The sequence below is a fragment of the Carcharhinus amblyrhynchos genome, chromosome 2 (assembly GCF_965287045.1).
Source record: "Carcharhinus amblyrhynchos chromosome 2, sCarAmb.v2.hapA, whole genome shotgun sequence".
NCBI classification, from domain to species: domain Eukaryota; kingdom Metazoa; phylum Chordata; class Chondrichthyes; order Carcharhiniformes; family Carcharhinidae; genus Carcharhinus; species Carcharhinus amblyrhynchos.
The window spans coordinates 55,676,959-55,700,926 of NC_137325.1; the positions used below are offsets into that span (position 1 = coordinate 55,676,959).

The 23,968-nt window shown below is 38.9% G+C and overlaps 1 protein-coding gene across 6 annotated transcripts in view; it reads left to right on the top strand.

The window, feature by feature from the left end:
* The window catches only part of chn2 (chimerin 2), a 504,281-nt gene that overhangs the window by 444,866 nt on the left and 35,447 nt on the right, over positions 1 to 23,968 (top strand). For all 6 annotated transcript variants that reach the window (XM_080206032.1, XM_080206021.1, XM_080206002.1 and 3 more), the window contains one exon: positions 12,929 to 13,013. In XM_080206032.1, the coding sequence (XP_080062158.1) occupies positions 12,929 to 13,013 (85 nt within the window). The remainder of the gene's footprint in view (positions 1 to 12,928; positions 13,014 to 23,968) is intronic.

The window sequence follows — 23,968 nt, forward strand, 5'->3', positions numbered from 1 at the left end:
GATCTTGTGTATTATTTTGTTATTCAAATTGTGCTTGCCTCAAAAACGTTTTCTAAGCATTCTGGCTAAAACCAGACTTGTCTTTTGGTAATAAATTGAAAATTTTCACTATTTATGCAGGATTATTTCTAGGCCATGGAAATATTGTGCCTTGCCCCATGTCTAAACATTTGCAGAGTCAATCCAACCTTGAAACATTACATTTTGCTTTGTACAACTGAAAATGTCAATAAATTGTAAATGTAAATCTTCAGAAAATCAACCAGAAATTATTACTTGTAAATATGTTTTCATGGCACACTTGTAGTGCAGTATTTTGATGTTATTGAAGAGTTGAGAATTGGACTGGTGGGGGGGAAGGGGGGAGCCGATGTTGCGGAGGTTGAAGGGTTGGTCAGCGATTGAAGCCTTCAGTACAGGCCACTGCACATGTGCTGTGGCCTGCTCTGTTTGCTAATTTCAGCTTCTCCAGCAGGGATAGTCCCCACCCCCTCGTTTTTAATGATATTCACATAGGTGGCCTCTGCAGTGCACAGGGTGTGGGAGATTCTCCTCTGAACTCCCACTGAAACCAACACGAATTGCTCCAATTTTCACACGAACACGACACTTAGAATTTTTTGCGGAGTATTCCGGCCCAGACATTCCAGCCAGCATGTCTTGAATTTCTTAAGACTGCCTGATTGTATTGTGCACTGTCTCCTGAATCCAAAGTCATCCTCTGTTAGCTACAGTGATATAAATTAATGTTTTCAAAATATAGAGATGTAATTTTGTGCATAATTAATTCACAGTGCCAACTATATCTATAAATAGCAGCAACTGACAATGAATGTATTATGTTGCTCTGATAAAGACATACATTGTGCTTCTAGTAGGCATAACTGGATTGCTAGTATTTCACCCTCAGTTTTGGTCATAAATGGAACTACCAATGTAAAATAACACGCAGCAGATTAACTGTACAATCAAACATCAAGTACAATAGGCCCAGTAAAAATTAACTAGTACAAGTTTTCAGCTTTTAGGGGTGCAAGGTAACAGAGTGGTTAGCACTGCTGTCTCAGAGTGCGACAAGCCAAGCTCCATTCCCAGCTTGGGTCACTGTCTATGTGGAGTTTGCATGATTTCCCTGTGTCTGCTTAGGTTTCCAAAGATGTGCTCTTAGGCTGATTGGTGTAACAAAATGTCCCTAAATTAGTCTCCCCTCAATCTGGTTTCCAATGTGGATTGCCATAAGCGCAGACAAGGGTCATGGGTGGAAGAGGGGACTCACAATGTTGAAATGGCAGTGTGGGCTTGTTGGGCCAAAGGGCCTGTTTCCCATGCTGTGTTGTTCTTTGTTTCCTCACACTCTGAAAAACATGCTGATTAGTGCATTGACCATGCTAAATTCTCCCTTAGTCTACCTGAACAGCGGGAGTGTGGCGACTAGGGGATTTTCACAGTAGCTTCATTGCAGTTTAATGTAAGCCTACTTGGGACACTAATAAATAAACTTTAAAACTTTGAACTTTAAAACTTCAAGTTTTGCTGAATGTTCAAATGTTGAACTTGAAAAATCTGCAAATGTTTTCTTAATCTCACCAAATATTATAGGATTAGACTCCGAGCAAAGTTTCAAGTATATCTCTTTGTTTTAATGAAATGAAAATAGACCATTCAGGAAATGCACAGAAGGTTAGTTTGTTCACATTTTTTGAACGGATAAAATATTGTGATGATAGTTTCTACCCTAAACTTGTCTTTTGTTTTCAGATGCTAATTACTTGCTGCTTATGTTCAACATTTGTGTTCTTATTTCACAGTTTCAGAGTATGATCTTTAGTCAATCATTAAGTAATCCATCCAGTGCATTTTCTAGAAAGAAATGGCATTTGGCCAATATTAATGTTTGCAAAGATGAATACATAAAGGGTTGAGCAATGACACAACAACTGCACCTCAGATCATTGAACTTTTTTAATAAGAGGTGTAAATTCAAACCCCACATCAATGCACAATTAAATAGTTTTGATCTAGTCGACTGCAGTTTGGTAGTTAATAGTGAAGCTACTGCATGGAACAATATAAGGGGTTCGAGTTCTCCATCTTGAGAAAAGGTAGAAGACAATAGAATCCATCTGAACCAGTCAGATGCACGAATGAACACCTTTTCTTGACAAGGCACGAAGTAGTAATGACAATAATTATGATTGTCTTCCCAGCTGAAGAAGTATAGGGGTATGAGGAGAGGAAGAGGTGATACTAAAGCAGGAGAAATGGATAGAAAATAATGAAGGCTAGATAAATGTTTCTCTGTGAAAATGGAGTATGAATCCAAATTGAAAGTTTTCCACAAAACTGTGACATGGATTTTTGTAGAGGTAAGTGTAAGATCATCCATTTTGGTGTAAAAATGGATGCAGTGTTTTTATTAATTGTGGAAAGTTAGGGATGGTCCATACACACACATCACCAAAATGTTAAAGTAAGATACAAAAATTAATCAGAAACTATAACTTTTATAATTAGAGGGCTAGAATGTAAAGGGGAGAAAATCTTTCCACTTGCGCTTGATTAAACCTGCTTATTGTTCTGGCCAATATTTATACCTTCAACCAGCATCATTCAAAAACAAATATATGAACATAGAATTTGGCCTTTTCAGCCTGCTCCACCATTCAATAAGATCATGGTTGACCTGATTGTAACTTCAACCCCACATTCCTGCTTACCCCTGATAACATCTAACCCCTTTCTTAATTAAGAAACTATCTAGCGCTACCTTAAAAATATTTAAGGACTCTGCTTCCACTGAGTATTGCGGAAGAGAGTGCCAAAGACTCATGACATTCTGAAAGAAAGAAGTTATCATAAAATCCCTACCGTTAGCCCATCGAGCGCACAAACTTTCTGAAAAAGCATCTTAACAAGGCCCATATCCTCATTTCTGTTTTAAATGAGTGACTCATGTTTAAACAAATAGCCCCCAGTTCTAGATTCGTCCACAAAAGGAAATATCTTCTCCACATCCACCTTGTCAAGACTCCTCAGGATCTTAAAAGATTTTGAATAAGTCGCCTCTTACTCTCGTGAATGCAAGTGTAACCTGTCCAACCTTTCCTCAAAAGACAACCATCATTATCCACCACTAGACAGGATGTGATGTGTAACCCCATAACCTTAGTACTCCGTATGTAGCAGTGGTAGTAGAAATCAGATATGTCCTGCAAGGCAGAAGCCTCTCTATTAACACGTACATATACATTTTTTATTCTAATAAAGAAAACACATTATTATTTTCCCAATCCTTGTGATTTCATTGATAGGTTTTTAAAAATGTTACTCCCAATGATCCAATAAGTAAGGTCGTTTATAACACTATACATTTGGGCCACAATTCTCAGCACCTATTCACCTTGGGTGCAAACCCCGTTATGGCTAAAAACTGTCACAAGAAGGCCATAATGTGGTTTGTGACTATGAGATCTCAGTTCAAGAACTTATCCATCCACTGCCCTGCCAGCAAGAAAATCTGGATTGTGCCCAAAAGGAGCATGAATCTGATTACCATGCATTTAAATATGACTAAACAGCTTAATGTTGTTGTTTCCAGGGGTATGCTGTCCCCGCCAACGTGACATTCCCAGTGGGAATCACAACTGGTTTTCAAAAATGAAAGTCAGTTGTAATGATCACATGGGGTGAGTGGAGAAGTGGGGGAGGTAAGTATAGCCACCAAGTGTTGAGGGACATGGAAGCACACTGGCAGTGCCAATCTGGCACTGGCAGGTTGATAATGCCAGGGAGAAACCAGAGGCAGGGCTTCTAAGGTACACTATTGGGGGGGATTCCAATTATGTGGAGCAGGGCGGTGGGTTGTGCCAACATGGCGGTCGGGCGGGGGAGAGAGTGCATTGTCAGCAGATGCTGAGAATGGCAGGGGAGGATGCTGTACGATGCTGGCCAAGATAGGGGTTGGAGTCAGGTCACCATGATGCCTGCGTGGTGGTGGGACATAGCTGGCATGACACTTGAGTGGTGGGGCGGAGGTTGGCCCATTGTGTTTGGGAGTTAGGGGTATTCTCCCTGTCTGTCAGGGGTCCCAATGTCTGGCGCAGAGAGGGGGCTTTTAATCTTTCTTTGAGATCAGATGCCTTTTAAAAAAGGGCATTCTGAACTCTGTGAAGCCCCTTGCTATGTTTTGACAGTGTCAGAAGATCTGGAGTTAAAAGTGTTTCAGGGGAGAAACATGTTGATTTTCAGTCAGAACCTGACACTTTGCCAGTTTTTAGGAAAATTCCACCATGACCTTCAAGTTCTTCACTTGAATTCAGGGCCATCCAATGCCATAGTTTTGATGCTACAGTTAGGCTCACTGGCTTCACTTAGGGTGCCAGAGTTGGAATACCTGCCACTGGGAGCAGCTGGAACTGTAGTGTTACTTCCTTGTTCCTGTGGGAAATTTTAGTAGTGTAGGGCTGCACGAAATCACTCAATTGTACAGCACCCTGACAGTGGTTTTTGAGCAACATTTTCATTGAGACCATGAGCCTTAACGAAAGAATAATGTTATATATAAATTTCTTTCTATATTCATTATTCCTTAAGTATCTGTTATTCTGTATGCAAAGCAATGCTAAATCATTGTTATACAATACTTTGCATTTATGGGCAATGAAGTCACACTGAATAACCAGAATAACTCCTTTTAAGCAGTATTCACTATTGGTTTTATGCAGTGGTAATATCTTAGCCTCTGGGTCAGAGATTGAAGGTTCAAGCCTCACACCAGTACTTCAGCATATTATACATGAAGCATGGAGGCAGCCATTTTTTAAGTTAAGATGTTAAACCAATGCCATGTTTGTCTTTTTCGATGGTTGTAAGAAATCCCATGAGAGTTTCTCAATGCCGTGTGTAGCCTGCTACATTTGCCTTCAGAACTTCAGAAAAATTAATGGGCGTTAAAGCGTGTTTGGATCCCCTGAGGAGGTGAAAGGCGACAAATAAACGCAAGTTCATTCTTTCTAATATAAATTCATGAAAAATTCACATCTTTGTAGTTTACTTTAATTAGCATGTCCATAGTATTTATACGTGTTTATGTTTTGAAAGCCCCCAGAGTGTTGACATTCATAGATTCCGACAGTATTTTGGTAGATGCTATTTCACAATAAAAGGCAAACTATTTCTAATTGTATAATGAACTTTTAATGAACAGCTGCATCTCTCCCCATTACTGCCTTAACCCAAAAGTAAAATGTGAAAAATAGCTTCCCTGAATCCAGACAATGATCTTCTGTACAAATTCTTAACATAGTTAGCATTTAATGTAATTTAGTCAGTAGATCTTATTGTTGCCTTCCTGCTGAGTTTCTTGCCTCTGGCTCTGACCCATGTAGGCAATCAAGTTAAATGGTTGCTGATACCAAGGCAAGACTAATATGATAAAAAATGTTTAAGGAGTTGAGGGATTTAGTAAAATTAGTTTAAAAAAAAGGAAGAACGCTTGTACATTCTTTAAACTCTCAACTTTGTGAAGATTGGATTTTCCTCTGGTTCTCAACTTTTGTGGGAAGAAACTTCAATGGGGTTGCCTGTTACTAAATCCTTGTCCCAGAAACTGTGTTATTAAATTTCCTCCTTCCCCTTTGTTGATGAATGAATTCAATCACTGTGCTCTTACCCCACTATACACAATAAGAACATATGGACAAGGATTTGGGGAGTATTGCTATCAGAACAGAAATGGTTAAGGAAAGGCCATTACATTTTCTAAGGGAAATTTAGATAAATGTTTGATGTGAAAGATTAAACCGGGTTACAGAGAGCCTATATGGCAGTGGGATTAGTTAAAAAAAATACTGCAAGTACTGAAAATCTGAAACATTAACATAAGATGCTGAAAGCAATCAGTGAGTCAAGTAACATCGGAAACAATTTTTTGTGAATTCTGATAAAAGGCTATACGTTAACGCATAAACTTTTATATTTTCTTTGGGAAGCTGGCTGATTGACCTAGTGTTATCAACATTTTGTGTTTTGATTGTAGTGGGATTACTTTGTAGATTTGTCTAGCAAGAAGCTGGCACAGACACCCTGGGTGCAATGATTCAATTCAGGTGTGAATTCTAGTGCTTCTTTCAGGTGTCACTGCAGCAGTGAGGTACCAACCCCTTCCCCCCTTACCTCTCCCTAATGAATCCCAGTCCCATCCAAGAGATTGAATGTTAAAAGTGGGCATTAATTGCACTGGCAGTGCACCATGAATATTCATTGAAGGGACATTCCAGGAAAATTGAGATGATTCTTCATGGAAATTTAATGCTTTTTATATGGCAGTAAAACCGCCACTGAGAAAATTTAGTTGATAACACTTTACCAAAATAATTAACGTAAACATAAAGAATATCATTGAAATGTTGTTGAAAAGAGAGACATGTTGCTGAAGCTTTTCATCTTGCACTCATCAGATTAAATGCAAGAATGCCAAATTTCAAACCACCACAATTTATATTATAGGAGAAAGCAGTACTGATTGGTTGGCATGTCAGCTCTGGCCAAGGCAAAGTCATGAAGAAAAGGGGGAACTATAGATTCCTCGAGTTTCAGGTTAATTCAGAGATGGCATATTGTCTATCAATATATATCATTTCTAGCAAGCATAACGAACCACATTACGAGCTTGACTGATTATCTTAAATTGGTTGTAGTATAGCTATTGGATGAAAAGCTTCAATAACATGCCTTTTTTGTGAGCAATTACCATTTATAAATAGCAATAAGATTGTAAAGATATTCTAAAAAGAATATTGCTTCACATATTTTAAAAATTGACTAATGTCTGCTAAAATTCTTTTCAAAATCATATAACTTTTACAACTCCTATTACAGAAATTTTATAGGCTTTGTAGTTTTTAATTATCGATCTTGGCATGATCAGATTAAATGCAGGAAAAATAAACTGCTGTATTCTGAATTTGTTTAGCAAGCAAGCCATTGATGTTTTGATCAAAAATAATTTTGGCTGTTTCAGGTATGTTTGAGTTTTCCTAACTACATCGTTTTCATTTGAATCTGTAATTAAAGTTGCACAAAATCTGCATGTCCCCAAACTACATGTTGAGTTCCTGCTAATTTAATCTAGAAAACTGAAGAAATATGGCCTATACTTCCTCTGCAAAATGATATTTTTGCACTCCCTCCTCAATAATATTACTTTAATGCCAAATTAATTCCACTCACAGTGAAAACAGATTTTTTAATGAAAAACAAATGAATAAGAATTGTTATAAAACCTGCATTTTAATTTTCACCATTGAGTATTTTATTGGTATTGTCACAATACAGAACAACCTTAGGATATCAAGAGGTCGAGACTAGTTGGAGTCCAGGTCTAGTTTATCACTGGTGCCAAAGTATTTTGTTTGTTAGCTTTAGTCAGTAAAACTGCTCGTGTTATGTGCACCATATCTCATTTATTACCACTGACAGTGCAAGTACTGTAAGTTGTAATTATTGGCATGTATTAGTGTTATAAACATACAAGTCAGCACTCAATACAGTACAAGTTTCATTTTGATAAATCATTGTAGGTATAAGCAGGGATTGCAGAGTAACGTTTTCACTGCTTGATCTTGGGCCAATCTAGATTTAGAACTGATGTGGCTTCTAATCCTTACCACCAAACATCATTTCGGCCACACCTCTGCAGCACTCCTGAATTGTTGAATGTAATAATGTGGCTGGGCAGAGCTCCAGCAACAATGTGAAAACAGTTTAGTGTTACACCATTTTGATTATTTTTACAGTTGGTTCGATTCTATAATTACAATTTAGAATCTAGCAGTGCTCAGAAACTTCCAAAGTACTGGGATCCAAAAGTGCACTGCAGTGCTGCCAGTGCAAAGATTAGTCTTTCTTGTCAGTATTGATTCAATAATGATTACCTTCTCAAGACGTTCTTGCATTAGTTTAACTCGTTGTTCACAGTATAACTTTTGCCAAAGTAAACTTTGGAGCAGATTTTCCTCAATGGCAGAATCAGTGCTGGAAGCGACATGGACAAGACTTTCAATCCTTTCATGTTTTATTATCTTCACTGAGACTGATGTATTTTCTTGGTGAACTTCAAGTGCGACTAGTGCTCTTCAGTGGGAACGTCAGCAGAATTCAATGCTACATCTTTAATGACTGCTATTCTGTACTCCAAAATTCATGGAGTCACACAGCAAAATTTTTCCTGCAGGCTTCAGAAGTCAGAGTGAGCAGTCTCACAACACCAGGTTAACGTCCAACAGCTTTATTTGGTAGCACAAGCTTTCGGAGTGCTGCTCCTTCATCAGATACCAGACAGCCAGGTCAAATGGAGCTCACAACCCCTCACACTGTGAGGAACAGTCACCTGGCAGTGATTTTTCCCTAAACTGACTGATTGATTTCCCTAACTAATGACCAAAGACCAGGCTTGCTGTCCAATTAAGGCTGGCCTCTTAAAGCTAGAGGGCCAATAGGAGGCTGGTCCACAGACTTGTCAGGTGACAGCTTGACATTGTCATTTTCTGTAAGAAATTATTTGACGAGGATGACAATGTCCCACATACAACCATTACCATTCCTGGGTATATTCTGCCCCCTAGATTCAGCTCTACCAGAGGTGGCAGTACAGTGGTATACAGTTGGGAGAGACACACCTCTATTTGAGTTTCCAGCAGTGATCCTCATGGTAGAGTTCATTTTAGTACTGGCAGTGACCACTGCTCCTGATGGCACTGCCAGTACTGGACAGCTGAGGCTTCTGACCAGTGGTTCTCAGGAGCTGGGAGTCCCGATGCTTCCCTGAAAAGTGCTGATTGGAATGCAGCTATGTCAGGCCTCCTTCAACTGGTGGACAAGAGTTTCAATAACCTGCATTCAGGATACTTAAGTTTGCAAAGGGATGAGTTAAATGGAACAGTAGGACAATAATAGAGGATGGAAAAATACAGTAGAGGAAAGTATCACAGCTCAAGGAATAGGATTAATTTGGGGGGAGCTAAGATACAGTAGGTGCTGACTGTAGGCATCCTTAAACATTAGTTTTGGTGTGTGGCAGAGCATGAATCAGGAAATTAGAAGCACATGTGGCAAGGGTATACAGTAATCGTGGTGTCTTTAATTTTCATATAGACCGGGCAAACCAAATTTTCTAGATAAGCATGGTAAGAAACCACTGGGAAACAGGCTGGATCTTGTTCATTAATAAACTTGTAAAGAGAAATCTGGGGAGTCATGACCATATCTTTATTGAGTTTTAAAGTGATTGAGCTAAGTCTGAAAATAGGTTTTTAACTCTGAACAAAACAAACTACGCAGGAATGAGGAGGAAGCTGGCTGAGGTAGATTGTAAAACTGCATTAAACGATCTGACAGTAAGCATACAGTTTAAAGAATATGAACGTATTCGTAAACATCAGAATTAGGAACAAGAATAGGCCATTCTGCCTCTTGAGCCTGTTCCATCATTAACATTAATTCATGACGTATAACAAATATATATTCCTTTCAGCAGAAACTTCCTACACAAAAAAAGTGGTCTAACCATCGTGATCAAAGAGTATTGGATCAAAGGAAGAGGTTCATGATACTGCTGGAAACAATAATAAGCCCAAGGATTTTAGAACTCAGTAAAGAAGAACCAATAAATTAATAAGGAACAAGAAAATAGAAAATGAAAGCCGATTGGCAAAATTCAGAAAAAAAAGACATGCTATCAAACCTTCTCATCTTGCACTTATCAAGAAAGCTCACGAGATAAACCAACAGCATCTTGTGAGCTGTCTTGATGAGTGAAGATAAAAAGCTTCAATAGCATGTCTCCTTTTTCATCAATACTCAAGTTTTGTGCTACCAAATGACTACACACAAAGCAAATTATAAACCTTTCTATAGATTTGTAAATAGGAAGAGATTAGTGAAAGTAAACATGGACCATTAAAGACATAGGAGGTGAAATTATAACAAGGAATGGCAGACACATTAAGCAAATATTTTGTATCGGTCCTCATTATGGAGGACACAAAAAATTCGCAGAAATAATAGGGAGCAAGAGTCTACCAAGAAGGTGGGACTTAAAGAAATCAGTACGAGTAAAGGAATTGTGCTAGAGAAACGAATGAAACTAAGTGGCAACAAATCCCCCGAGTCTGAAAACCTGTACCGTAGGGCTGCAGATATAGTGGATGCATTGGTTTTGATTTCCAGAATTCCTTAGATCCTTGAACAATTCCCAAAGATTGGAAAGTAGCAAGTAGCAAACATAACCCAATCATTTAAGAGCAGTAGAAGAAAGAAAATGGGAAAATATAAGCCAGTTAGCGAAATATCAATAGCAAGCAAAATGCTACAATTTCTTATTGTGAACTGGTAACGGAACACATCAGAAAATTGAATTTTGTTAAATAAAGTCAACATGGATTCATGAAGGAAAAACATGTTTGATGAATCTGTTCGAGATTTTCAAGGATGTTACACATAGATTGGATAAAGAGAAACTGATGAGTATGGTGCATTTGCTATTTCAAAAACCATCTGCTACACAACAGATTATTGCATAAAACTGGGACTTGAGGGCTGGAATTCTGTGGCCGTTCAGGCCCTGCTACCGCTGCCAGAGGGAAATGAGAATTTGGCACTCCACCAAATCTCCATTCACTGCAGTGGGACTGGAGAATCCCAGCTGCGGGCTAGATTGGAGGATCCTGCTCCTGGTATTGGGGACAATATATAAGCTTGGATTGAGGATTGGTAAATGGACAGAGAACAGAGTTGGAATAAAGAGAATATTTTCACAACTGTGAGTTGTAACTAGCAGGATACCATAAGAGCACGCCTTGGGTCTCAGCTGTTTACAATCTACATTAATGACTTAGATGAGGGGACTGTGTTTGCTGATGATGCAAAGTTAGCTGGAAAATAAGCAGGAAACAGGATGCAAAGAAGACACAGAAGGATATAGACAGGCTGGATAAGTGAACAAGAACATGGTAGATGGTATGTAATGTGATGAAGTGTGAAGTTATCCACTTAGCTATGAAAACTAAAAAAAGCAATATATGTTGAAAAGTGAGCAGCTGGAAAATGTTTGCATTGAGTGACCAGAATTTCCTTGAACCTGAGTAATAGAAAGTTAACATACAGATGCTGCAAACAATGAGGATGGTAAATCATATGTTAGCTTTAGTTACAAAGGGAGTTAATTTTAATTCTTTGTGTTGTGTCACTGACAAGAGCAATGTTTGTTGCCCCTCCCTAATTGCCGTGAACTGAGTGGCTTGCTAGGCCACTTAAGAGGGAAGTTGAGCGTCAACTGCATTGCTTTGAGTCTGGAGTCAAATTTAGGCCAGACTTGGTAAGGACAACAGATTTCCATTAGTAAACCTTAATGAACCAGGTAGGTTTTTAACAACAACCATTGTTGAGACTGGTTTTACATTCAAATTTTATTCATTGCCTTTAAATTTCACCAGCTGCTGGTAGGATTTGAACTCATGTCCCCAGAGCATTAGCACGTGTTACCAATTAAGTGACTACACCACCAGACATCACCCATCAGATAAATCCACCAACAGAAAGGCCCCTGAAATTGAGCAAGCAGAACAGAGTAAAATCCACAGATGGGGAAATTTTGGGAAGGTGGAATTGAGATAGAAGAACTTGTTCAATGGTGAAGCAGATACAAAGGGCCAAATGGTCTAATGGTTGCTAATTCTTGGTTAGTGGTTAGGGTATTAAAAGAACTAGAATTAAGAGCAGGAGTAGGCAATTTAGCCCCTTGAACACGCTCCATCATTTACTATGATCACGGCTGATCTCATTTTGGGTCAGTTACCTGCCCATTCAAACCCTTACTAATTAAAACTCTGTCTACCTCTTCCTTGAATTTACTCAAGGTCCTGGCATCCACACAGACTGGGGTAATGAATTCCACAGGATCGTAACCCTTTGAAATGAGTTATTTCTCTTCATCTTTATTTTGAATTTGCCACTCCTTATGCTAAAACTATGATCTCTTGCTCTAGATTGCCCTACAAGAGGAAACATCCTCTGCACGTCTATTTTGACAAGATAAGAGTCATGAGTTCAGACCCCTTGTTGGATTGAATTATATAAATCCAGTTCAATAAGGTATCCACATATATATAAAATATGTATGTAAAAATGACTGGAAGATAGATGTTCTTTAGGTAATATATAAAAGGTCTGGCTGACTCTTAAGTGACTTGGCGAGTAATTTGTTGCTATAGATGGTCTGTCAGCTATTAGTTATGGGAAATGAAGGCATCGTACAAACTTATTAAAAACAACCTTTTTGTGTACCAAAGATGACAAAAACACAGTTGCTGAAAGTCTTACATTAAAGTGTTAACTGCTGGAATAACACGGGAGTTTTGTATTATTTTAAAGAGAAAGATAGGTTCACAGTTCATCAAAACTGAATGTAGAGCTTGTAAAGAACACCATTGGAGTTATTTAATTGCTTTCACTTTCTGACACATATAAAGAAAGTGATCTTATAATGTATTGATAAGCATGCTATTGCTTTGATGATCCTGTATGAATAGCCTGAAATTTGTCGATGTGGATATGGTCATTCTTGCAAGTTGGAAAGTTAATTTTGTCGATAGTTGCAAGTCTTATCTGCTGGTGACGTGGCTGGACTAAGGTGTTGCAAGTTTGTTAAAGCAGAAGTGAATTGTTAGCCTAAGAAAGCACTATTGTTTAAAGTAAAGAAAAGTTGTTTCTCTTGGGGCCAGCTGTGAAAAAGTGAAGATAAAGAATCCTAGTCCCACAAAGATGGTTTGATATGTTGATCCCTACTGTGTGCTTTGTAAGCAGTGCTTTTGTATGTTCCATCTGTCAGACCATCTGGTTTCACTTCTTTATCCACCTTTCTGTTTTTCAGGTCCATACATTCAGAGGTCCTCACTGGTGTGAATACTGTGCCAACTTTATGTGGGGCCTAATTGCTCAGGGAGTGAGATGTTCAGGTAGAGTCTGATTTTATTCAGTGCATTGAGCTATATTTTGAGGACCATTCACAAAAACACTGGCCAGTCATTAAATATAGCTTTGTAGTGCAGTAAAACTTGTTAATTCTTTTCAATGAAAACATTTGAATTAAATATGCAAGTTATGCTTAAGGAAGAAAAGTGAGTCCAGATTTGAGTGAAGCATATAATGCAATGTAAAATTGCTATTGCACAAAGATCCATTTTAAGTCAGCTACTGGTGGTGCTTTAAAAAAAGCTGGACTATTGTAAAGCAAATTTTTAAATATTTACCTGACTGTGATGGAACAATATTACAAATAATCCACTTTTTAAATAGGCAACAACATAGAAGTTATTAAGATGTTTTAAACTTCCTGTTTCAGATTTCTTTGTTTAAACAAATAAGCTGAGGGCGGTATCTATGTCTTGTTACTTTTGTTCTTTTTTCCTCCAGAGTCATAAAGACTATAGCAACATATTTGTTATGACCTGCCCATCCTAATGTGTTTTTCAGTTTCTTGGGTGTAACCATTTTTATTTCAGTCTTACCTATTGTGTGCTGTAAGAGTTAACCCCTTGTTGGTAATTTCTCACATTAAAAGAACAAATGCACAGACCAAATCTAGGATGTTTCTGACGTGAGTACTTGCCTTGATTGTTAGACAATTTGAGGTCGTTCGGTCAATTTTTGTTGCTAGATCTCCACTATCCACTGATTTAAAATGGACCTTTGTGCAATAGCAACTTTACATTGCATTATATGCTTCACTCAAATCTGGACTCACTTTTCTTCCTTAAGCATAACTTGCATATTTAATGAGAGATGTATGCTGTTAAACACTCTTCACTCAGTACACTTCTAAGTTCCTGTACGAATAGTGCAGAGGGCTCCTTTTTTCCATTTTTTAACATTTTAACTTCCTTTATTAGAACTAGAAATCTAATTAAAGTAAATAAATGGATCTTTTTCAACAACAATATAGCATGAGACCATCCTTAATGAAGGTCTACACATTCTTTGTTTTAATGGATAAATGCATCATTATCAACTAATTCTTAGGACCATGAATAATCTGCTTCACATAATTAGTGCTCGGTATAGTGAAAGAGACAAACCTGATTTAATTGATGATTGAGTTGATAGAATGTGAGTTTACTATCAAATAAATCGGTTGGACTTAAACCTGGTGTTGTCAGACTTTTTACTGTGTTTACCCCAGTCCAACGCCGGCATATCCACATCATGCAGCACAGACAGAATTTCAGAGTGCCCTGAGATTAGAACACACCAACTTCTTCCCAGAGCTCAGTGAATTAAGCCAGTGAGTAGCTTGGCCATTTAGGACAAGATGGCTTAAGGTTCAACCTCTGACCTTTGCTAAGTTAGTTGATCGCAGCCAAATCAGTTGTATTGTGTATCTGGCCTAACAAAGGGAATGTTACCAGAGTTCTTGCTCCTGATTGATATTCAACAGTCTCATTGAAAATGCACGTGTGAACACTGCTTGAGGACAGTACCAGGCTCTGTGGATATATTCCTCAGTCTAATTGCTTGTCAGTACTCTCTGTCAAGCTCAAAACTGAATGACACTGGCTTAATGAGGTTAGTGCTGGGCAACCAATACTGCATCAAGGACTCAGTACCTACAGAGGATGGAGTAAATTAATAAGGATAACAAAATGGCACATGTGAAAGTCACGATGTGGAGAGCCAGTGTTGGACTGGGGTAAACACAGTAAGAAGTCTCACAACACCAGGTTAAAGTCCAGCAGGTTTATTTGGTAGCAAACACCACTAGCTTTCGGGACTCTGCCCCTTCGTCAGGTGAGTGGGGCGTTCTGATTACAAGCAGGTCACATCTGATTACAAGCAGGTCATATAAAGACACACACTCAGTTTACAGAATACTGATTAGAATCCGAGTTTTTACAGTTAATCAAGTCTTAAAGGTGCAGACGTGAGTAGAGATAGCGCTAAGCATGGGTTAAAGACAGTGAGAGACAATACACAAATCTTTAATCAAAGTATGTTCTCTAATTTATACAAACAATGATTTTTTAAAAAATCTATTTTGTACTCAATTTATAACTTTCCTACTTTGGTGGTGAGGACCCGTTGTAATGTACAATAACACAAACTATTTGTTATGACTACATAATAAGGCCAGAAATACTATCAGTATGTATTTTGCTGTGTGGCACTTGGACATACCATCATCTTTATATGTTGTACCCCAAGTAAACGTAAGATCATTTGCATTGACAGCGAACAGTGAAACTGCAAAACAAAATCTTATTAGTTCATATCAAAGGTCAGTCTTTTAAGTTTTTCAGAAATGTTATTTCAGTGATATCCTATGAGCTTGCACTAAATCCAAGGACTATTTTCTCCAAAGATTGTCCTAATACCTATGAATTCCCAGAAATTACTGATCTCTTGAAATAATACCACCAACCTATGCTAATTTAAACCACAGTAGAATGGCCTACTCCCGTTTCCAGTTACTAAATTTCTAGGCGTGGCACAGTGGTTAGCACTGCTGCCTCACAGTGCCAGGGACTGGGTTCAGTTCCAGCCTTGGATAACTGTCTATGTGGAGTTTGCACAATCCCCCTGTTTCTGCACGGTTTTCCTCCAGGTGTACCAGTTTCCACCCACCGTCCAAAGATGTGCGGGTTAGGTTGATTGGCCGTGTTAAATTGATCCTAGTGTCAGCGGGATTAGCAGGGTAAATATCTGGGGTCATGGGAATAGGGACTGGGTGGGATCGTGGTCGGTGCTGACTCAATGGGCCAAACGTCCTCCTTCTGCACTGTAGGGATTCTATGATTCTATGTTTATTTGTTTCAGACAGGAGGGTAATTAATTTAAGCAGCCCTGATTTCTCCTCTCATCACCCATTAGTAAACAGAAAGGTGTTTCTTGATTTCTCCCTTTATATAGTGGTGACATATTTTCCCAATTCTTCAATTTTGGTTTGATTCATTTTCCAATAACAACTCCAAACTAAACTCATAGGAGTAGTGTATGCACACGCACAAACCCAAGGGGAGGAGTCACATTGGAGAGCCCTTTTTCATGCATATTTATTGACAAAAATCATAGCCTTCAACATCTTTAATCCTATGAAACCCATCTCCAAACTCCTAGGGCTCAGCTCCTCCCTCTGCGAATGGATCCGAGACTTCTTAACCCACAGACCACAATCAGTAAGAATAGGCAACAACACCACCTCCATGATCATGCTCAACATTGGTGGCCCTCAAGCCACGACCTCAGTCCCTTGCTATAATCTTCATACACTTACGACTATGTGCCCAAATTCCCCTCCAACTTGATTTTCAGGTTTGCTGGTGACACCACTGTAATGGATCTCAAACAATGATGAGGTGCAGTACAGGAAAGAGATAGAGAATCTGTTGAATTGGTGCAATGACAATAATCCCTCCCTCAATGTCAACAAAAATGAAGGAGATAGGCGTCAACTTCAGGAAGCATAGTGAAGGACGTGCCCCTGTCTACATCAATGGGGATGAAATGGAAATGATCGAGAGCTTCAAGTTTCTAGGTGTCCAGATGACCAACAACCTGTCCTGCTCCCTCCATGACAACACCATAGATAAGAAAGCCCACCAATGCTTCTACTTTCTCAGGAAGTTAAGGAAATTTGGCATGTCCACTACCACTCTCACCAGTTCTCCAGGTGCACCATAGAAAGCATTCTTTCTGGTTATATCATAGTTTGGTATGGCTCCTGCTCTGTCCAAGACTGCATGAAACCACAAAGGGTCGTGAATGAAGCCCAGTCCATCACACAAATCAGCCTCCCATCTATTGACTCTGTCTATACTTCCAGCTGCCTCGGAAAAGTAGCCAGCTTTTTCCTTGCTGCCATCAGACTTTTACACGGACCTACCTTGTATTAAACTGATCTTTCTCCACACCCTTGCTGTGACTGTAACACCTACTTTCTGCACCTTCTTTCCTTCTCTATGTACGGTATGGTTTGTCTGTGTAATGCACAAGAAACAATACTTTTACTGTATATTAATACATGTGACAATAAATCAAAAATCAACTCAATTATGTTATAGAAACATTGGGGTATAAAGAAAGAAATTGATGTATAGGGCAAAACGCACAGGATAAAGAATTGCTGTTTCATATGAGTCCAGAATTAAAGTTCAATAGTGTATCCCTTCACACAGCCAACAGGTTGAAAACTGATGCTGGATAATTCCCTTTTCCAGTGGAGATAACTTCCACAATGGGTTGGACATGTAGAGATGAATTAGTCTTGTAGGCACTGGCACAAAAGTTCAAAATGTCCAGTAGAAACAGTGTAGAAGGAGCAACATTACAGGCCCTATCAACTTATTGGGGGTGTGGGGAGGGGGGGGGGGGTGGTGGTGGTGGTGGTGGCGGGGGTGGTGGCGGGGGAAAGGAATGTGACCCCCAGTGCTCCATTTTGGCTGGGACAGTGTATATTCCTTAGTTTGAATTCTCCAGATTGGTAATGTTTCAGCCGTAAAGGATTTCAGAAGAGGTTTCAGGGCCCTTTGTTCTATCAGACTGGTCATCTCTGTTAGCCAGGCTTGGTCTGGTCTCTGGACCCATAGAACTTCTGGAGATAATGAGATGACAGCTGTTCTGAATGCCAGGAAGTTCCTTTTGTTTGAGTCATAGCCAACCATGGCTTAAGTCATTTTAGAGTCTTTGTCCAATTTTTAACATTTTTATAAATTAGCCATGATGATATAAAATTTTATAAGAATGTAGGATGGGGTCTTAGCCCCCTGACATATTGCAGGATTTTACTTATTTTATTTCATTATTTAAATTCAGCTACAACAAACCAAGGTAACTAAGCAATATGAAAATGTCAACCGCAAATGTTTTGAGCGCTGAACATATTGTCATCCTGGACAGATGTTCAAAACATAATCAAAGTTTAAAACAAAATGCTAAGTAATGCTATGCAATCACTGAATCCAATAACAACGCTTTTATCTGATACCTCTGCTTGAAACGTTTTGTAGTGTGATCTGACTATATTGTAAATAGTTGCATAAACTCCGTTCTGTGTTTGGTAATTCCAAAAGCTGTGGTTTTTTGTTGTGGGAAAAATTAGCCTCATTAGAAGGAAACAATCATTTTTGAGAGGGTTTTACTTTTAATATCTTATTGATTACAACTGCCTTCAAAAAGACTATAAACTCACATTTTTATGGATACTTTATTTTGTCAACAGATAATACCAGTTTCTACATACAAAAAGTCCTTGTAGCAAATTCTGATTTTATTACTTTCACTATGAATAGCACAATGTCTTGCTACAGGAACATTACATTGATACTTCTTTAGAAAATGAAAGGGCTAATTGAAGCAAAATAAAAATGCTTAAAATACACAACATGTCAGTGCATATCTCTGATGTGAAAACAAAATGTTTGATATTACTTTTCAACAGTCATAATGTTCCAGAATTTATGTTGAAACACAAATGGTGATGCTTTCAGTGCTGATCATGTACAGTGGAGGAAATTCCTGGAATACATACATTTGTAGTTCATGTAGAAATTCAGAATTTGCAGTCAGAGATACTCTGCTTCACCACAGAATATGCAGCTGATGTCTCTGCTGCCTATACTAGATAATGAAATGACGACAACAACACAAGGACTTGCCCACTACTTTCATACTAAAAATGATTAAAAGAACATTAGGGTTGGTGTATTTTAGCAGTGTGAAAGTGATAATTACTGCTGAACAACCTTGCTGGCTCTGAAGAATTAGTTCTACAAGGGAAAAAGGTCTGTCAGAAGAAGAAAAAACAAAACTTAAATTAAAATTATTTGCCTTTACTTTTCAGTCTGTCTCTGTCTTTGAGGATGAGATGTGATACAGACTGATATGATAGAGGAGGTAGATGTTCTGAGGGAAGATGTATTAGCAATTTTGAAAAACCTGAGGGTTGATAAGACTCCTGGCCCAGATGGGATACACCTTAGGATACTTTGGGAGGCAAGGGATGAGATTGTGGAACCTTAGCTTTGATCTTTGGGTCCTCGCTGTCCACAGGGATTGTGCCAGAGAGCTAGAGAGTGGCGAATGTTGTTTCTGTCTTCAAGAAAGGAAATAGGAATGACCCTGGTAATTATAGGCCAGTTAGTCTTCTTTCAGTGGTTGGTAAGTTAACGGAAAGGATCCTGAGGGATAGGATTTATGACCATTTGGAAAGATGCAGTTGAATCCGGGATAGTCAGCATGGTTTCGTGAGGGATAAGTCCCGTCTCACAAATTTGATTGAATTCTTTGAGGAGGTAACTAAGTGTGTAGACAAAGGTAGAGCAGTTGATGTCATGTAAATATATTTTAATAAGGCGTTTGATGGTAGGCTCATGAAGAAGGTAAGGAGGTGTGGGATAGAAGGAAATTTGGCTGATTGGTTAAGTAACTGGCTGTCTCATAGAAGACAGAGGATGGTGGTGGAGGAAAAGTTTTCAGACTGGAGGCCAGTTACCAGCAGTGTACCACAGTGATCTGTGCTGGGTCCTCTGCTATTTGTGATTTTTATCAATGACTTGGAAGAGGGGGCTGAAGAGTGAGTTAGTAAATTTGCTGATGACACCAAGATTGGTGGAGTAGAGGATGAGATGGAGAGCTCTTGCAGGCTGCAAAGAGACATTGATAGGATGTGGAGCTGGGCAGAAAAGTGGCAGATGGAATTTAACCCTGATAAGTGCGAGGTGATTCATTTTGGTAGGACAAACTTGAATGTGGATTACAGGGTCAATGGCAGGGTTCTGAGGAATGTGAAGGAACAGAGAGATCTTGGGGTTCGCATCCACAGATCTCTGAAGGTTACCACTCAAGTGGATAGAGCCGTGAAGAAGGCCTATAGTGTGTTTGCGTTTATTAACAGGGGTTATGAGCTGTGGGGTTACGCTGCAACTATACAGGACCTTAGTGAGACCACATTTGGAATATTGTGTGCAGTCTGGTCACCTCATTATAAGAAGGATGTGGAAGTGCAGAGGAGATTTACTGGTTTGGAGGGTAGGTCTTATGAGGAAAGGTTGAGAGAGCTGGGGCTTTTCTCTTTAGAGCGGAGGAGGAGGATGAGAGACAACTTATAGAGGTTTATAAGATGATGAGGGGGATAGAGTGGACGTGCAGACACTATTTCCACGGATGGATGTAACTGTTACTAGGGGATATAACTATAAGGTTCATGGTGGGAGATATAGGAGGGATGTCCGAGGTAGATTCTTTACTCAGAGAGTGGTTGGGGTGTGGAATGTACTGCCTGCTGTGATAGTGGAGTTGGACACTTTAGGAACTTTCAAGCAGTTATTGGATAGGCACATGGAGCACACCTGAATGATAGGAAGTGGGATAGCTTGGGTTTGGACATAGCTTGGCACAATATTGAGGCCTGAAGGGCCTGTACTGTGCTGTACTGTTCTATGTTCTTTTATCCATCTCCCTTAACCCCATCTGTATTTTCCAGTTTTTATTTTGCTTTTATCATATCATACAACTCTGAAAATAAACTGCAAAGATTGAGTAGTGAGTGAAAATGAGAAGAAAGACCTGGACATAAATTGTAAGAAAACAGAATGTGTCCAAAAAAGAAAATCAAACCAGAATGTAAGATCACAATGAAGAATACAAAGAACAAACAGGTAGACAAATTTTGTTACTGATGAAATATTTCAGTATCAAATGGAAAGTGTGACCAAGAAATAAGACTAACCCTGGACATGTTTCTCAGGCCGTTCATACAGTGGGATTCTCTGGTCCTGCTGCAATTAATGGAGATTTGGTGAAATTTTTCATCCTTGCTGGCAGCGGTGACGGAGTGTGAAATGCTAGAGAATTCTGGCTCCTGTGGCAGGTTCCCTGGCTGCACAGCGAGCAATGCAAATGGACCAGAAGATCCCAGTGGCAGTCAATGGTGAGCCCAATGGTGGCAAAAATCCTGGCCTAAAGTTTGGAATGACCATGAATATATTTCAGAAAATGAAAAAGATGATCAACTCAAAATTAGCTAATGGAAACAAAACTGAGAATGTACATTACACCAATCACATTACACTCACTCACCTGAAGAAGTGATTGTTGAATGATCAGTGATTTGATTTATTATTGTCGCATATATTAGCATACAGTGAAAAGTATTGCTTCTTGCGCACTATACAGACAAAGCATACTGTACATAGAATCGGGAAGAATAGAAGGGGTCAGTGGATGAGAGGCTGGTTTGTGTGATGGACTGGGCTTCGTTCATGACCCTTTGTAGTTTCTTGCGGTTTTGGACAGGGCAGGAACCATACCAAGTGTGATATAAGCAAAAAGGATGCTTTCCATGGTGCGTCTATAAAAGTTGGTGGGAGTCGTAGTGGGAATGCCAAATTTCCTTAGTCTTCTGAGAAAGTAGAGGCATTGGTGGGCTTTCTTAACTATAGTGTTGGCAAGGAAGGGCCAGGACAAGTTGTTGGTGATCTGGGCACTTCTACTTCGTCCCCATTGATGTAGACACGGGCATGTCCCCTACTGCACTTGCTGAAGTCAATAACTATCTCCTTTGTTTTGTTGACATTGAAGGAGAGATTATTGTTGTTGCACCGGTTCCTCTATCTCTTTCCTGTACTGTCTCAGCATTGTTTGGGATCCAACCCATTTTGGTGGTGTCATCTATAAACTTTAAAATGGAGTTGAAGGGGAATTTATCCACAGTCAGGGGTGTATAAGGAGTATAGTAGATGGCTGAGGACACAGCCTTGTGAGGCGCCGGTGTTAAGGGTGATTGCGAAGGAGGTGTTGTTGCCTAGTGTAGTGAAGAATTGAGGATGCAGTTTTGTGTTATTTGATATTAAAGATATCTTACATGTCACACTAACAGTGATGAGGTGCTGGTAAATTATGAGACCAAGATCAGGAAGAGATGGTTGGAATTTCTTGGATATATAATAATAAATCATGATTTATAAGTCCAATGCTGATGGAGAGATTGATGGTAGAAGAGATTGAGGTGGACAAAGAACAGTCTTTTTAAAGAGCTTTGCAAACTTGATCAGTGTTCCAACAAGGATAATGTATGCTTCTAGAGCAATGTCAACATGCAGGTCGATAATCACCAATGTCTTCTTATAGCATGGTAACTGAACAGAGCGAGAGAGAGAGAGTGAGTGCATTATTTATATCAAATTTATTGTTCCTATTTGCTGCTCGTCACAAGCAAGGATTCTTCAGTCTGCCTTGTTGTCACTTTACCTGCTCACAGTAGAGGGCATAGTAATGGAAAGATTCTGGATTAAAGAAAATCTCCATGGATAAGCCTGTTAAAAGTCTGTGAACAGCTGTCAGCAAAGTGAACAGCAAACTTTATCCCTTGAAAGTAATGTCCAGTCCATTGTGCATTTTCTCTTTCCAGATGCTGACTGCCTTGTATTTCAGTATTTAATTTAATTTCAAATTGTTAGCATTTGCAATTTTCCTTTTTATTGATCTGAAGCATCCTCTAATTCTTCTTTCAAAATAAGGTTTGCAGGCACCCAATATGTTAAAATATCACTTTGCATAATCTTACGTAGAATAAATACATGTAAGTGTTATGCAAAAATGAAGATTGAAAGCATTTACAGAATCTAATCAGAAGGAAACTCCATCCATGTCTGCTAAACTCCTAGTCCCATTAACAAGTTTCCAGACTTGTAGATCTGTTGACTCTAGTGTCACTTGTCATTGGCAATGGAGACACAAATACACATTTAGATTACAGGAAACACCAATTTACATTTGACGTATTCAGAAGCAATTTAAAGTCAGTGAACTAAACCAATAAAAGGTTAAAAGACCACTCTGTACATTCAAATTAACAAACATAATTTAATTAACTTGTAGATCAAAAGCCACCGCTTAATTAAAATGGAATGCAGAATCTCCACACAACTGTCAATTTGACAACCTCTTCAGTTTCAATCTAAAACCGAAACCTTCATGATTATAGCAGCAAGCTCCTGACTATTTGTTGCTTTAAGAATAAGATGTGCTTTGATAAAAAAAGCTTGCTCAGGATTTTAATCAAAACATAAAGAGGTCTAGAGGCGCATTATGTGTAGCATTGTTTAACTTTAGACCGTCAATGTTTGATTGAAACAAGTTGAACAAGTTTAATAAAACAATTAAAGAAGTAGTTTGAATATGATCATTACCATTTGAAGGAGAGAGCTGACACAAATATGTAAAGAGACAAAAACAAAAATATATTCACACTGCTTCATCCCACTTCTCCACATACATGCATGCACGGACAGACAGGCAGACACACACACACACACACCTGCGAGGAAACAGCAGGAGACTTTCAGTTATGGGGTGGGTGTAGAGTTAATGAATGCCTTCCTAGTATAAGTTTGTTTATTTTGTTAGTGTCACAAGTAGGCTTACATTAACACTGCAATGAAGTTACTGTGAAAATCCCCTAGTCGCCACACTCTGTTCAGTTACACTGAGGGAGAATTTGGCATGGCCAATGCACCTAACCAATCAGGACTATGGGAGGCAACTGGTGCACCCAGAGGAAACCCATGCATACCTGGAGAGAACAGACTCCACACAGACAGTGACTGAAGCTGAGAAACAAACTCGTCTTTAGTTGGGGAGAAATAGGGGTTGAGCAGACACACTGTTTAAGATGATGAAAAAAGAAAATATTGGTACAGGGATAAAAGTATGGAAATCTTGCTTGATGAAAGGGGAATAAGATAGATCTTGCTCATATAAAAGCAAAATACTACAAATGCTAGAATCTGAAACAAAAAAATACTGTTGGAAAAACTCAGCAGGCCTGATAGCATCTGTGGAGAGAGAAAATAGAATTAACGTTTCGCATCTAGATCACTCTTTACAGCTAAAGAAAGGGAGAAATGTGATTGATTATATA